The 17,832-nt window shown below is 41.8% G+C and overlaps 1 protein-coding gene across 2 annotated transcripts in view; it reads right to left on the bottom strand.

The window, feature by feature from the left end:
- The window catches only part of SGR2 (shoot gravitropism 2 (SGR2)), a 279,626-nt gene that overhangs the window by 177,978 nt on the left and 83,816 nt on the right, over positions 1-17,832 (bottom strand). For both annotated transcript variants that reach the window (XR_015691565.1, XM_087682632.1), the window contains exons 3-6: positions 17,413-17,658; positions 16,929-17,084; positions 16,719-16,790; positions 14,412-14,564 (exon numbers count right to left, since the gene is read on the bottom strand). Coding sequence is in view for 1 of the 2 variants with exons in the window: in XM_087682632.1 (XP_087538758.1) it covers positions 14,412-14,564; positions 16,719-16,790; positions 16,929-17,084; positions 17,413-17,658 (627 nt within the window). In the remaining variant the exon portion in view is untranslated. The remainder of the gene's footprint in view (positions 1-14,411; positions 14,565-16,718; positions 16,791-16,928; positions 17,085-17,412; positions 17,659-17,832) is intronic.

Below are 17,832 nucleotides of genomic sequence, written 5' to 3'. Positions count from 1 at the left end.
GCTAGATGCTCTTAAGGCTCAGCCCAAGAAGAGCTTTGAGATAAAAAATCAGGGACAGGCCGCTCATATACTTGGTATGCGCATTACACGCGACAGGCATCAGAGACTCCTCTACTTATCACAGAGAGAGTACATTCATAAAGCACTGAGGGCTTTCGCATGTAGGACGTAAAGCCTATTGGCTGTCCATTGCCTTCTTATGTGAAGGTATAACAGGCTGATTGTCCACAGATAGATAAGCAAAGGGCCGAGATGGCCAAGATTCCCTATGCATCCGTAGTGGGCAGTCTTATGTATGCCATGATAGCCACTCGTCCAGATATTGCCTTTGTAGTTGGTGTTGTGGCACGCTATATGGCTACACCTAGCAAGAAGCATTGGGATGCCATGAAGGGTATCATGAGGTACCTGAAGGGCACTCCAGTTATGTGCATATGCTATGGCAGCCAGGATACAGGAGTCGTAGGATACACTGACTCTGATTATGCAGGACATCCAGATAGTAGGAAGTCCACTTCCGGCTATGTGCGGCCCTTTCTACTACAGAGACCGAGTATGTTGCAGCCACTGAGGCTTGCAAGGAGGCCATTTGTTGGGTCATTTAGTTGCTGACCTTGGTATTGATGCTATCCCTACACTGCATTCGGATTCTATGAGTGCTATTCAATTAGCCAAGAATCCGGTCTTCCATGAGAAGACGAAACACATTGAGGTAAGGTATCACTTCATACGTGGGGTCGTTGAGGACAAGTCTGTTGATCTTGTCAAGATCTCGACTGACCAAAATCCTGCAGATCTGCTCACGAAAAGCCTCTCTACAGAGCGCTTTGCCTTCCTCAGGAGGTTGATGGACGTGGGATGAGATGACGTCTTTCCTCATCCTGTTGTACATGTGTACATGTTGTACTGTCTTTTTTTTCTTTTTCTTTTCACTCCTCACTGGGGTAGATTCGCCTTTAAGTGGGAGGTTGTTGGGGGTAAGGGCGCCTCTGCCTAGCCGCCCATGTATTACTACACTGACAGTCATCGCTACTGCACACTGCAAGTGACGCGCGCCCGTCACCGTCACTTTATTCTTTATTCTTTTAGTGACAGTTTGAATAAAGGAAGGCCCGATCACACATTGTGACTGTTGGAGTTCCCATTTCTAGTCTCTCCCTTACTTGCTCTTGCTCTCCCGTCATAGCTCTCGAGTCCAACCTTCGATCCGTCGCTCCCTTTCAAAAGGTAGATCAGCCAACAATCTGCACAACCATACACATTCCACTATTGTCGTAAAGGCTGGCCTGTACTCAGCCTCACAAGACGAAGTAGCCACTGTAGGCTCTTTCTTGCTTAGCCATGAAATGTATGAACGGCCTAGAAAGAAACAATATCCACTAGAAGACTGCCTAGTGTCTGCATCACCATCCCAATCTGAATCACTGTAAGCCTGTAAGTGCAAGTCTAATACATGTGACTGACTACCTTGCAAATATCTGAAGATCCGCTTAAAAGCTTGCCAATGTATAATCCGTGGGCTATGCATATACTTGCTCACCTAAGATACTGCATACTAAATATCAGGGCATATGTTGCAAAGATAAATAAGACAGCCAACAGCCTGGCTGTAAATTGAAACATCAAACATCTCTTCACCATCATCCATAGACAGCTTTAAGCCTAGCTCCATAGAAGTGCATATAGGTTTGCAATCTTGCATACTAAACCTATGATGATACCATGCTGATTTTGGGTGAATTGACTCCCCAAATAATAGTGTAGGCAGCCCATATCTAACATAGCAAATGCATGTTTTAATTCAGCCTTAAAATCTGCAAAGTTTTCTTCTGTAGGTCCAATGAGCAACAAGTCATCTACATAAAGAATGATAATCAGCAAGTCCCCCCCCCCCCCCCCCTCTCTCGTTCTTAATGTATAGAGTGGGAGCAATTAGACTATTTTTGAACCCTTTGCTAGCCAAATAAGCATCAATTTTGGAGTACCATGCACAAGGAGCTTGTTTGAGACCATAAAGAGCTTTATGCAGCTTGCATACCATGTGCTCTTTCCCTTTAACCACAAACCTTGGAGATTGTGACACATAACCATCCTCATGTAAATCCCCATTCAAGAATGCTATCTTAATGTCCAACTAATGTACTTTCCAGCCATAATTTGCAGCCATAGCAATCACACATCTCACCGTACTCATACGGGATGTAGGAGCAAAAGTTTCTTCATAATCTATGCCCTTCTTCTGTGCATAGCCTTTTGGTACCAATTGTGCTTTGTACCTGTCAATTGTACCATCAGCCTTGCATTTGAGTTTAAAAACCCATTTGCTGCATTTACAGCAGTCCTTTCATGCTATATTGTTTCTTCCACTGCATGTGGCAAACGATCATCGATACCCTACTGTTCGGGAGCATATGGTGCAGCAACAGCTTGTTGTATTAAGTCTGTCCTGCCATTTACAGCAAGCATAGACTCCAAAGTAAGTGGCAAAAGACCCTCAAAGACATCACCGATGTCATGGGTGGCTGGCATTTGAAACTGATCATGTGAAAATGCAGCATTTTCAGCAAATAGGGCATCCCTACTGACAAAGACTTTCTTCTGTGTGGGTCATACAAGCGATAGCCCTTGCTCTCCGAACTGTAGCCAATAAATATGCATTTTATAGCCTTGTCATCAAGCTTCCCACGAAGCTCTTTCAGAACATGTGCATAGGCTATGCAACCAAACACTCGAAAGTAGTCTACTTTGGGTTTCTTGCCATGCCAAGCTTCGAACAGTGTGATCATCTTCAGTGCCTTAGTGGATACACGATTCAACACATGATTTGCACACTGAAGGCCTTCTAGCCAAAATTTATGAGGTAGCCCCTTGCTTTTTAGCATACAACGAGTCATCTCCATAAGAGTTTGATTCTTCCTTTCAACAACACCATTTTGCTGAGGAGTCATTCTAACAGTGGCTTGATGCATAAAGCCATGATCAAGCAAATATGTCTCAAAAGCACGAGACATGTACTCCCCCCCTCTATCTGTGTGAAGTGTCTACACTTTTAAGTCAGTTTCAGCTTCAAGCTTTGCAACAAGATGTTTGAAATGCATGAACACATTGGATTTTGCCTTCAGCCCATACACCCATGTATACTGAGAGTAGTCATCAATAAATGTAACAAAGTACTGATGACCTCCAAGTGCACGTATCCTCATGGAACCACAAACATTAGAGTGAATAAGCTGCATTTTTTGGACAGCACGCACTGCACCATCCTTTTTGAAGGCAAACTTATGCACCTTGCCCAAAATACATCCCTCATATGCATGAGAAGGTGGAGTCTCCACTTGAGGCAATGCATCTACCATATGACACCTCTGAAGGGTCATCAAACTCCCGAAGCTCATGTGTCCATAGCAAGCATGCCATAACTCCACATTTTGCATAGCAGGCGAAAGAGTAGTGACTACTAAAGCATCATGAGATTGTCTGTCATATGTATCCAACAAAAATAGACCCTTATATAGGGTGCCGAACAGCCTAAGTGCATAATCCGAATCTCTCTGTCTCTAACAATGCATTTGTCATCCTCAAAGATGACCTGAAAACCATACTTATTAAAAGCAGAGATAGACAACAAGTTCTTTGTAATGCCAGGTACAAACAAGACATCTAGAAGCATGAAATCACAACTATCTACAGCAGTAATAGTGATTGTCCCAATGCCACATATAACATAACTGTTGTTGTTCGCACATGTAACACACTTCCTAGCAAGGGCTGAATGCAAAGAGGTAAACAAACACTTCCTGGAAGTGATGTGCTTTGACACCCCACTATCAAAATACCATGTTTGCTACGTTTCAGCAGCATTAAATGCTGAATCAGCCATTGAAGAATCATAATTGCATGTGAGAAATGCATAGTCCTCCTCTACAAAGTTGGTTGAAGTATCATCATCAATAGATTTGCTGGTTGATATTTCTTGGACAGCCAAACCGGAGTTCTTTTTCTTCTCTTTGGCCAATCTCTTTCTGTATTCATCGATATAGTGACCAAGCTTCTTGCAATAATGGCATTTCCCCCTCTTTTTAGTCTTTTCTGTGTCTTGGACAACCTTATTTGATGGCTGTCCAGCATCACCCTTTTGCTGATTTTTTACATTTTGCTTGACTTTTCCTTTGCCTTTGAACTTGCAAAAGCATAGCCACCTGAACGCAATGCCACATTCTTTCGAGTCTATTCCTCTTGCAGCAAGAGACCTTCCAACCCCACAAATGTAAGGGGCTACTGTCCGCCCCGCCCCCTCGAAGTCAACATCAAAGAGGTATGGAAACCAAGATATGACTCTGAAAGAGAGTTCAGTGTGATGTTTACCGATTCAGCATCCTGAATGACCTCATCAACATTGAGTAGTTGCTCACGCAAATCCTGTATGTGAGTAAGGTGCTCTGTCATGCTATCACCTTCATCCATGGTCACATTGGCCAACTCTCTACGGAGATAGGATATCTTGGCCTCATTGCGTGCTACAAACATACGCTCAAGTATATCCCATGCTGATTTTAAGGTCTTACAAGACCAAATGTGTGGAATAATTGCTCTTTTCACTGACAACGCAATCAAAAAAAGTGTTTGTGCATCTTTTGAGTCCCATTTCCTCTAATCCTCGGTAGGAGAGAGAGGAGGGGCAGCAGCAGTAGCAACACCAATACCACCACCATCAGCACTGAGGTGTCTGAGACCAAGACCTCCTGATCGCTGCAAATCACCTGTAACATAGTCCCACAAGTCCTTCGCCACAAGAAGGTTACGGACCATAAAACTCCACACTGAGTAGTTTAAGCCATCAAGTTTGTCCTCCTGAGTGAGGACACCAAGGATGTTGCTCTGATCATTATTCTCTTGGCGTGCCATGCTGTTAATGATAGACAAAAATCTACAACTAAATACTTCAATGCTAAAGTATAGAGTATACTCCTTAGAGTACCAAAATCCCAACGGGATTAAGAAACAAGTACCAAACTGTCACTCAAATGCCAAAGTATGCACAATGCCACCCAAATCAGCACTCAGCCAGTAAATTACAGCAGTATACTACTGTACCACACCCGCCTCGAAATGTGTGCCCACAAAAGTACAAAATACAGCAACTTAATGCTGATTTTTACCAAAATTTACTAATTTTTTCCAAAATTCTCTACCCAATTAGACTATAACAACAATTAAGTGCTGTTGTACTGCTTCTTGCTTACCTTGGAGTGCGTGTCGGGCAAAAGCCCCAAATTTCTTTTCAAACTTTCAAAGAGTTGAAGAAATTTGTATCTTACGGCTGAAATTTCTGCAGAAATGTCGCCTCGAGATGCATGTCAATAGTGAACAGCAGCCGAAATCTACCTTGTGATGCGTGTCGGATCCAAAAAACTGAAAAGCGCCAAATTTTCTTGAGCCAATGTGAAAGAAATTGTGCAATGTCTATGAGTTTGGTAACAATTTGCGCAAAGGACCTCCAATCGAGCAAAAGCCCCAAATTTTTGGTGGAAATATCCAAGAAATTGAGAAATTTCTTCGAATCGGTTGTCAATTCGAACTCTTGGAGCAAAAATTAGCAAAGGCCCCAAATTTTGGGCAGCATGAGCTGAGACTTGAGAAAAGATGGCTGAAATAAACTAGAAATTCCAGAAAATTTCGACAAAACCCCAAATCTGAAAATTAGGGTTTTTGCACTTTTTAGGATTTGCAGAAATTGGCAATCAGGACTGAGAAAATGGCGGGCAGAGCTGAAAATAGCAACAGCTCTTCCAAAACAGTAGCTCCTCAGGCTGCGTGTTGGACTGCATGTAGGGCTGCAGGCAAGCTGAAAACAGCAGATCTGGAGTATATGACTGAGCTGGACAGATCTAGAACAAATGGACAGATTTGGAGCTGATGGTTGAGCTGGACAGATCTGGAGTAGGCAAGAGATGGCTCAGCTACAGCTGCTCCACTTCAGCAGCACCTCACAGCAGCTGAAAACTCTTCCTCAAGCTGAGAACCAAGCTGGCAGCAGTAGGACCTTGGGCGGGATGGCACCGGCTGACGGTGGCTGAACAGAATCCGCGTGTACGAGAAGCTCCGATACCAAATGTTGGAAAATGGCAACCAATTATGGAGAGAGAGAGGAGAGACAATGACAGCAAGAGAGTGAGCTAAAGCAAAAAGAGTAGAGTGTACTTGCTAGAATTAAAGATAGAGTGAAAGTACAACTTATGTTTAGGTCAAAGGTTGACCTAACCAGCCTTCCACCAACTAACTAGAGTTAAATTTATTTTACTCTAGAGCCTAGTGTCACTACTTTAAGTTTCTAAGACACTAGATGTACACATCTTACATTGACACTTTAATAAGTGTCCACACCACACAAATTACATTGGGTGCTGTCCATAGAATCGGCAAATTCTAACACGGTCATATACGTCCACAATGTCATGAGTTGCACAATGAGAAGCGCAAAGAGAAGGAGAAAGACAAAGTATAGGAAAAGTCCTCTAATTGCAGCATTGTGCCTACGAAATGTCATGCAGACTGATGACTCTGATGGGGTGTACATACTTGTAGCTAGTTCTTGTGATGCTACGCCGTTGACCAAGATTCACTCTATGTACGCGCAATGCTGGCTTTTGGATTCTAGTGCTTCATTTCATGTTAAACCATGCCGTGAATGGTCTTACTCCTACCGCACTGTCTCTGGTTCAGTTCGCTTGGGTCATGACAAGTCACTTGCTATTGTTGGCATTGGGGATGTACGGCTATAGCTCTCTACTAGTAATACTTTTCTATTACAAGATGTACGTCATGTACCTACGCTTACATACAATCTTGTGTCTGCAAGGCAACTTAATGACGCTGAGTTTCGTGTCTCTTTTGGGGATTCTACCTAGCAGATCACACGTGGCAGACTTGTGCTTGCAAAGGTGCCAAGGCTGGCAACCTCTATCCTCTTGTAGTTGATGGGTCCTCTGTTGACCATGTTTTGTTAGTGGGTTCCATCCCACATGTTTTATCAGTGGATTCCATCCCACATGTATCTCTTTGGCATGCCCGTTTGGGCCATATGTCCTTTAAGGAAATGAAAATGCTTTCTAGTTTACAGTACTTACCGCTCCTTGACTATGCATGTTTTGATTCATGTGAGCATTGTCTTTATAGCAGACACAAACTAGGAATACGCATAAGAAGTCTAGTAAGACACGCATGAGTGAGCCCTTGGCATTGGTACATTCGTATGTCTGTGTGCCCATGCCCTGTCAGTCTATGGGTGGTGCAAAGTATTTTGTAATGTTTATTGAGGATTTTTCGCGTAAAGTCTGGGCTTATCCTATTAAGCTTAAGTCGGATGTCTTGGCTATGTTTTGGAGATGGCTTGCATTGGTTGAGAACCAAACTGGGCATAGGCTGAAATGCCTTAGGACTAACAATGGGGGAAAATATGTGTCACGTGCCTTTGAGCAACTATGTAACGAGAGGGGTATTAAGCGTCAGTTGACCACTCCCTATAACCCACCCCAAAATGGTTTGGCTAAGCGGATGAATAGAACCATCCAGGAGCATGTACACAATATACTTAGCCATGAGCTTTTGGGCTGAGGCAGTCAGTACAGCTGTGCATATCATAAATAGATCACCTTCTAGTGGTTTGGAATTCCAAGTTGCAGAGGAGGTATGGACTGGGAAACCTCTGTCTTATGCGCATCTATGACTTTGGATATGAGGCATTCTGCCATGTGCCCAAGGACAAGCGTAGTAAGATGGATCCTAAAAGTGTCAAATGCATTTTCTTTGGCTATGGAGATACAGGCAAGATGGGTTACCACCTCTGGGATCCGCAGGCACGGAAAGTCATCCGCAGCCATGATATAGTCTTCCATAAAGACAAAAGATGCATCTGTAGCCTGAGAAGGTGGTAGAGATATGCAGGGTTATATTCCAAGATGAGCCACGTGCTAGCCAGTTGGACAGCCTGGAGCAGCAGTTAGTACACATGGTCAAGGTGTTGGACAGGATGCTGGACATGCAGTAGAGTTTGCAGTGCAATGGTCTACTAGAGCTAGACCTCTGCCTGGTAGATTTGAGCCCTCGATGTATTATGTCTTGGTTACAAATGCAGGAGAGCCTCTCACCTATGATAAGGCTATGCACGGGGGTGACAATCACTCCAGGGAGAGGGCTATGCAATCTAAGATTTGGACTCCTTACATAAGAATATGACTTGGAATTTGGTTGCATTGCCTAAGGGAAAAAAGGCTTTGTTGTGCAAATGGGTGCACAAGTTGAAAAGTACCCCTGGAAACCCCAAGCCAGCCTATAAGACAAGACTTGTTGCTAAGGATTTTAAACAGGAGCATGGAGTTGATTTTGATGAAGTCTTTTCTCGTGTGGTCAAGATACCACCCTACGCTTGGTTTTGGCCTTAGTCACACAGCTTGACTTGGATATATATCAGATGGATGTCAAGACTACATTCTTACATGGGAATTTTCATGATGAGACATACATGGAGCAGCCTAAGGGCTTTGCAAAACCTAGCAAGGAGCATCTAGTATACAAGTTGAAGAAAAGTTTTTATGGCTTGAAGCAGGCACCTAGGGAGTGGTATCATCTGTTTGATGCCTTTATGCAATCACACAGGGCTACAGCAAGAGTGCTATGGATCCGTGTCTTTACACGAAGACAGCCCATGATGGCTCATTGCTTATTTTGGAACTTTCTGTGGATAATATACTGATAGCAAGGAAAGCTCATGATGAGCTGGATGCTCTTAAATCTCAAATAAAGAAGAGCTTTGAGATGAAGGATTTGGGATAGACCTCTCACATTCTTGGTATGCGTATTAAGCACAGCAGGCATCAAGGACTACCCTACCTCTCACAGGAGTACATTCATAAAGTCCTTGAGCATTTCCACATATAGGACATGAAGCCTATTGGCTGTTTATTACCTTCTTATGTGAAGGTCTCACAGGCCGATTGTCCGCAGACAGATGAGCAGAGAGCCGAGATGACAAAGATCCCTTATGCATCAGCCATGGGCAATTTGATGTATACAATGATAGCCACTCCTCCAGATATTGTCTTTGCAGTTGGTGTTGCGGCATGCTATATGACTACACCTAGCAAGATGCATTCAGATGCCATGAAGGGTATCATGAGATACCTGAAGGGCACAGCAGATATGTGTATTTGCTATAGCAACCAGGATACAGGAGTTGTAGGGTACACAGACTCTGATTATGCGGGACATGCACATAGTAGGAAGTCCACTTTTGGCTATGTGTTCACCTATACTAGAGGTGCTATCTCTTGGATGTCCAGGGTGCAGAACTGTACGGCTTTTTCCACCACTAAGGGAGTATGTTGCAACCATTGAGGCTTACAAGGAGGCCATATGGTTAGGCCATTGGGTTCATGACCTTGGTATTTATGATATCCCTACACTGTATTCAGATTCTATGAGTGGCATTCAGTTAGCCAAGAATCCGGTCTTCCATGCGAAGACGAAACACATTGAGGTGAGGTATCACTTCATACGTGGGCTCATTGAGGACAAGTCTGTTGACCTTGTCAAGATCTCGACTGACCTGAATCCTGCAGATCTACTCACCAATATCCAAGTCTTGGATCTTCCAATTTCTGACACGCTTCCCAAGACTATTACTAAATCCTAATTTCTGCTACAAATTAGAGCTTGCAAACAGAGAAATCTGAAATTTCTCAACCTCGAGTGATCTCAATGCTACAATCTTTGGAGCAAGGCTGTGGAAAGGCTAGGAGATGAGAGAGAATGCTGAGGAGAGAGAAAATTCAGACTTTCTTCACGAAGAACTGAAGAAAATCTATCATTCAATACTGCTGCCCTGTCTCAACAACTTATAGATGCAAAGAACTGAAGAGAATCAGTCATTTACTGCTGTTGCGCTGTCTCAACAGCTTGTAGATGCTGTCACGTGCTATTGATTAGTCTTCTCCTACCCCTGGCTGCCTCAAAAGGTCCTCCAATGGCTACAAATCAAACAAAAACATCTCCTCCCTCTCTCTTGCAAGCTGAATACAATAAAAATGCCTCTTTCTAGCCTCTAAAGACGTTTTTCAGTCTTACATGGGCATTTTTTAGAAGTGGCAACCTTTCCAAATGGTTTTTTCAGCATTATCCATAATTAAATATTAATTTTCAGTCTATAAATACTGAAAATTAATCTAATAATTATTTCAATGCCCTGAAAATTAACCTGACTGGCCAATAATTAAATTGGCTAGGCAACTTCCATTCCTGAGTGTCTCTATGCCATCTTTGACCATCAGATTGGCGTTAGACACCATTAAACGCCACTTCTCTAGTGTCACCAACACTGACACTTATGGCCAAATGAATGGCCTAGGCCAACAACTGACACCAAATAACACCAAGTATCTGTGCAACATAACTTATAGCAACTTTTGCCTTTGACATCCCGTGATTTCCTCAGGTCCCAGGCTCGTAAATTTATTTTAACCCCAGTTGCACCTCACATGTGCAACATTTACTTAATCATGTGATTAAAAATTAATCCACATGTTAAGTGAGGTTTCAAAAATACATGTCCTCATGACAGACAGCAAAGCTCTGGCACCTACAATCTACAAAAACAAGATTGTGGCTGAGTAGAGGACAGCATGCCTATTTATAGGAAGTTTGGGTCCTCCCAATTAGGGTTTGTGCTTATGGAACACAAATACTCTCTAGGAATGCATTTCTTTTTAACAAAAGGTTTAATTCATTAATTAATTGAGGTTGGGGGCTGTTTTAATAAAGCTAATCCATTTTTAGCTCATCAATATTGACCTCTTTTGTTTGATGCCATGGCTAAGATTGGCAAAGTGTTAGTTCCTCCCAATACTCGAGCTGCTTTGATTAAAGTAGAATGTGCATACTTTGGGATACTTCTCAAAAGCGTCCCACGTGGTTGCATGCCAATGAGCCATTGAAAGACCATAGGTTGCAATATTTAACACCATAGAAGCTTGGTTGACTAGATCAAAGCACTCATTTACTTTTGGTAGAGGGCCCATAGCGATTCTCTAAACTAGCCTTCAATAAAATTATACTAAGTGATCGAATAGTAAAATTATACGAACCGATCGAATAACTTCAATATGAGAATAGGGGGAGCTAGAGTGCTCTTGCACAAACATTTCAGTACATAGATACAACATTGGCCCAAAAACCTTTGCATACCTTCCAATTTTCTTTATATTTTTATTCCATGAATCCAAGAGACATAAAACTACAATCAGTCAGCATGAGACTCACAACAATCCTAGATTGCTCGGGTACAAGATCATGTACACAATCTCAATTGCAAATAAGCATGCACTGAATTCATTCAGCCAATCTAGCACAACCCAAATGTCTTGCCATGTATGCTAAGGCAAGAATATGCGAATAATAGTCAATCTCATCAGCTTCCACAAAAGCAGAACAGCAACGCAACAGCTAATCGGTCTCCAAGACAACCGAGAAGATAACCACGAAATATCACCAGAGAATCTAGGCGATTTTGGTGCAACTCCATGTCCTGGCACTTAAATTTGTCTGAAATGTCCCTCTAGGATTCAACTTGCACAAGAGAAATAACATAAGCCGTACCCACAACATAGAAATCATAAGGAAATGTAGATTAGACTCACCTTCCAACCATAGAGCCAAACATCCTCAACCCCAACCTCATGCTAGCAGCACACCAGGCCACACTTGCATCCCCAAAGCTAGTGTCCCATACCACACGTTTGGGTAGTGGGGCTAAAGAGTCCAAGTGTAGTCGTCATACAATGAATGTGCACAAATGGGCCTTGAGCATTATAAATAGGATTTAAGTCTTAACTTCCCTAACCCTTATATGTTCATAGTCCATTAGCACTAAATTGCCCATGCCTAAGGTTGTGACCAATGCTACAAGTGCCCATCCTGGATGTCCAAGGATGTATTAATGTCTACGAAAGAAGAGTTAAGCCTCTTAATTCCTTTCAAAAACTTAAGACCTCAACTTTTTGCATCTGCACTAATTTTTTATCTTTTTGGGGAAAGGTCAAGGTTTTAAGAAACGTGTTTTCCAAGTACGAAATGTTTAGAAATATCCCATACATAAACCTATATAAAATGAGTTTGTATGCAACATAGGGAGCCACAAGGTGTTAGAAGAACTACAGCATCTACACTTGTGAGCTGACCTAGAGTTTGTGCAAAGCATGTTTTTTGACGATGTGAAATGATGGAGATGTCTAATCATGGAAAAATGGACCTTGCAACCATGAAGATACTCCCTTATGAGGTCCAACATACCTTGTATGCAATTCAAATAACTACAGTTTCTTTTTCCTCTTTTTTGACCAACTATATTAAATGGTCTGAGCCTCACTGGCCTGTTGGCAATAAGAAACTGTCTAATCATGAAAAAATGGCCCTTGCAGCCATGAAAGATACTCCCTTATGAGGTCCAACATACCTTGTATGCAATTCAAATAACTACAGTTTCTTTTTCCTCTTTTCTGACCAACTACATAATGTTCTGAGCCTCACTGACCTGTTGGCAATAAGAAACCCAAATACTCTAGGATGCCCATGTAGGGCATGAATGTTGTGCCCATTTGGATCCTTGTAACCACATATGCTAAGAACAAGAATCTATGACCAAACCTTGGATGACAACTAGGCAATACCAACCTATTACAAGGTTGTCAAGTTGGATGGCATCCGATTAGTACCATTTGATACTAGTACGGTACTAATCGGACTAATAAATCTTGGACCTACATCCGATGAAAAATTTTGTACATATAAATTTAATACCTAAACTGAATGTTGGGACTCAGTAATACACTTTAAACATTTAGAGACTTTATACTAGAAGTTACATATTAAGAGCTTGAGGATAGAGAGGATGGCCGATGGGGAGATTGAAAGTGGAGGCAAGGTGGAGATATGGTGAAGGAGAGCTTAAGGGAGTGGGGTTAGAGAGCTTGAGGACAGAGAGTTTGAGAATAGAGAGCTTAAAAGTTGAGCTTGAAATTTGAATTTGAAATTAGAGAGGGAAAAAGAGGGAGAGAGTATATTGCTAAAAGGGGGGGGGGGGGGGGGTGGGGGGGAGAGAGAGAGAGAGAGAGAGAGAGAGATTTGGGGTATGTACAAGTGTGTTGTGGAGAGGAAGCGTAAACAACACCTACAATTTACCCCAAAAGTGACCCCAAATGGTCACAAACAGGCACTTGAAACAGTCGGATGGTTTCCATCGGACGTGTCATACTAGACCGGATGGATCGGACGAGTTGACCCGTCCGTTGGACATGGACAACTAGGACCTGTTCTAAGACGTACCAAAGAAAAAGTTACAAAATATAACAAAGAGTAGAGGCGCCATTGAGAGAAGAGAGAGAAGCCACAAATAGATAGGAATTTAGACAAAACATGAACACTAATAAAAAGTATTTGGGAACCAGTTTGATTGATTGGAATAAAAGAGATCTTGCATCAACTTCTCTTTTATAGGTCCCAATGTATGAGCCCATATGTGGCACTCATGGCCCAAGACAAATACATATGCACTAAAATGCAGCACATGTTAAAATGCTACAAATACATTGAAGTCCCGTAAACACCTTGACATTTAGGGTTTATCCACAAAATTTTCCTTTGCAGATTGCCTCATTTGAAAAAATGCAAGTAATGACTCAACTTGATATACAAATTTCATATAATCCCAATCCCAAAACAAAATTTTCCTTTGCAGATTGCCTCATTTGAAAAAATGCAAGTAATCACTCAACTTGATATACAAAATTCATATAATCCCAATCCCAAAGCAAAAGATAATCTCTCTTTGATCAAACTTATTCCATGTATTACTATTTCAAGCAACATACATTAACACGTATGCAGCACATGATCATATCAAAACTACATACTATTCAGCCCCTTGATTAACATTACCAACCCTATCCCACCAGCTTCCCACTCTAACCATCTGTTCTGAGAAGCACCATTTCCGTCATGGTTCTCCTATGCTGCTTCATTAAAGCATTCATTTTTACCCTTAATGGTGTATTAGGATATTTTCCATCAAATGGTTGTTATAATCGACTACTGGACAATGCGACACTCATAAAACGTACCACTAGCACCAACATGTAACCAACAAGTTAAACAATAGGATAAATGAACAGAAACTGACTGTGTTCATTTTCACAAAAAAAAAAAAAAAAAAAAAAAAAAAGGGGACAATATAATCTCTGATGCTGCAGTAAAGTTCCATTATCCATCATTGAAAATATTAGCAGGGTTACTATTTCAACAGTTCACAAATGGTTTTGATTTGACAAAATCATAAGGATATTGCCTTTGAGAGAAGAAAAAACCTGTGTAGGTTGAACAGATTGGGAAGGAGCAAATCCACGCCGCAATTTGATTCCACTGCCCCAAATACCAAGAACCATTGAGAGGACCGATGAATCCACATTCAGCCATGCTTCCCACGTATCATCCTCTCCAGTAAACAGTGCATACATGCCCTTTGAACCATACACACAACTCAAGGACCTTAAGAGCTATAAATAACAGCTGTTTTCTATCACAACAAAAACATTCAGCCTTATTAAGTATAAACATTAGCAACATTGCAATTGCTAACTCCTTTTCTAGTTCTTTTTTGACAGTTAATTTCAGTGACTCTAAATCACAATTAGACTAAATGTATTTAAGCATTAAAAACCCAATTAGCTTCTTTTCTTCCCTTTACCTCTTCATCGAAGTCACACCAATGCATGTGCCATAGCCTTTGCCATCAATTGGAGAAGGGGTATCATCAGAGTAATGTAATGAGAGAGGAATTCTTACCATTTGAAGGAGCCCTATGGTGGGGTATAAATGGATGGTTTTGGAGATGATCAGCTGCATCATGATGCAGAGATACAAGTTTCTGGAGAGCTCTGACTTATGAGAGATTCAGGTATTGTGCACGTCTCAAGTTCATCTATGATGGAGTTTGCCAACTCTCAAAGGATCGAACAGCAGAAATGAGAGAGCACGAGGGTTCTCTATGAGAGAATTGTGTTCGTTTTTCAGAATGAGTGTAAGCCTAGTCATCGAGAAGAAAGCTGGAGGCATGTGTTGCAAGATAAGATTGATTTCCCCGCAGGAGGTGAAGCCTTCCTTGTCCTGATGCATGCTTACTAGCAGCCAATGTTGATGGATTGATTCTACTGAATGGTGTTGCAAGATTAGCTTCAGATGGCTTCCCTTATTGTTATCTTGCTTGAGGGATCTCAGATTTCTTTGTTGGCTACTTAATTCTCACAGGTTATCCTTGGAGAGGGATATTCTGTATTTGGAGTTCCAAAAACAGATACTGGACAATTACATTTCTCCCTTGACTTGGAGTTCTTCCAATTCTTTTTAGGCTTGGACATTTCTATTGTGGCATAGAAAAATACTTCTCAAACCAGAGGCTTTGTGGCTTTCCCTTGTGCATTGAAAACTCTCAGTCATCTGCTTTGGGAGCTACTTACTAGAGTCTCTTTCATGCAAGTTTGAAGGAGTGCAACCATTCCTCCCTCCAAGTCCTGACTGTCTATTTTTGCATCCAGGTTTCTCATGATTACTATTAGAATTAGATATGTTTCTTGGACTCCTTTTTTGCATCGAGCCTTTGACTACTAGAGAGGCAACTTACAGGACTCCTTCAGAATGGTGGGTTTTGAGAGGCATACAAGCTTTCATGTCATGTACTAGTTGTGGGCCCTATCACTAAGTTAGTGGGGGGTCATTATGGAGCCCTGACACTTTCAGTCCATAAATGGTATGTCTATGTTGAGGCCACTTGTGGTCTGGCTAGATACACCTTAGTCCATACTGGGGGTTTCTCTATATACATCTCACACTACTATGTTTTTGTCTTTGACCCTAGCCACCTTTGGCCCAAATTTCATCACTTTTGGCTTGCTTCCACTCACTCTGACATCCCCTGCTCAAGCCTTCACAATGTTTTGGCAGAGACTCCTGTAAAAGTCAGCAGAGCTATCAATCTTGCAAACCTCCTTCCCAATGCTTCCATCCTCACTTCTCTGACTGGAGACTCTATTTTGGCATATATGCAGCAGAGAAGCTGAGCACATTGAAACGTGCTATGGTGATAACAACTACATTTGAGAAGCAGATGCAACAGCAGCACACCATGTCCTTGAGGCCTCAAGACTCTATTTTGGCGTATGTGCACCACAATAGTTGAGCACATTGAAGCATGCTATTGTGATAACAACTATCTCTGAGAAGCAGAAACAACAGCAGCATACCATAGGCCAAGGGGCCCAAAAGAAAGAAAAGGGAGACTGGCAGCTTAATGGGGGGATCCCAGAAGTTATCCAAGGAGGGTGAAAAGCTAGTGTTACCCCTAGCTATTATGCTCTAATAGGTGTCAATATTATGTCCACGTCCCAGCGTGCACACATCCTGCCATTTTGAAATATCAACCAACTACTGGATCAAAGTCTGCAGAGCTCCTTCCTTGGAAATTCAATTTTGACAGATATATTTCGAGTTAGACCCTAACATCTTGCTGAATAGCATGAATCTTACCTGACAAGATGTGAACATTTATGGTTTGCTCATGGTAGTGTAACATCACTTATTGCAACTCCAAAATTCCACCTAGACAGAGTTGTACCAACCTCAGAAAACCCTTGCAGATTAAGTCTTGCTGCAAATTTCCCCGAAGGCTGAAAACTTCGCCGATGCCAAATCTGAAAATGTTTGATGGAGTGTTAACCTACTTTGACTTCTTAATTTTATAGCACCCATGCAACATGGAGTAAACCATCCAAAGAAGATCCAGCATTTAATTATGGGATTTCATTATTTGCAAACCAGAGACAGCAAACCTGGTTGCGATATGCAAACTCAAGCTGTTCTGAAATATCTTCACGCAGAGGGGACCAATCAGTCCCACCCTTTTGAGCAAACCAATGGCCACGTAAGACCCGTCTGTGATCACGTGTCCAATAAACAGGATAGCAGCGTCGGTGCAACAAGTCAACCTGATTGCAAGAACCACAAGGCATTTTAAGGGAATTCGGATAATCAGGAGTATATACACAAATTACAATAGGAGCCACAGATTGAAGTATTGTAGCAGTACCAAAACTCCAACAACAATGACATTACTAGTAACAAAAAAAGGCAAATCAAGTGTTGGCAAGTGCAGAGGCAGAGCTGGATCAAAACAGCTCACATTGTTTTTTCATTACCAAATCCCAATGCATTATGAAAGAGCCAATGATTCTGTAGACATGAAAAAGCTCAAATTGTACAACACACAAGGAATAATCTGCAACCTCTAATGTATTAGCAGAGAATAAACCAAACCTCATAAAGGCCCCCCTTCACAGAGACACCAACAATCTCGTCATTCTCATACAGCTCAATGCTATCCTGCAAGATTGAGCTAGCATCAAATGCACTCCCTTCAACTGCAGATAAATCTGTAACTGCAGGTTTATGTGACTTTTCTGCACCAGCTTTTGGAGAAGGCACTTTTGATTTTGGTCCTACTGGACCTTCACTACATTCAGCATATTCTTTCCACCAAGCCGAGACCAACTCTTCTTCTTGCTGCAATCATACCAAAAATTAAGTAAGGAAAAAGATAAACAGTGTATCACATCACAATAATCCAACCAATCATCATGAGTGTCAGTAGACTTTCCGCTAAGAAAATAAAAAGAACTGAGAGGGGCATTTCAAAGATGAATTGCTAAATAGACCGAGACAAGGGATATTTCAAAC

This window comes from Lygodium microphyllum, chromosome 8, assembly GCF_053477565.2.
Source record: "Lygodium microphyllum isolate KBCC chromosome 8, Lygodium_microphyllum_v1.1.10, whole genome shotgun sequence".
Classification (NCBI taxonomy): Eukaryota; Viridiplantae; Streptophyta; class Polypodiopsida; order Schizaeales; family Lygodiaceae; genus Lygodium; species Lygodium microphyllum.
The sequence above is the reverse complement of the archived record's forward strand: the minus strand, read 5'-3'. Positions and strand labels throughout refer to the sequence as shown.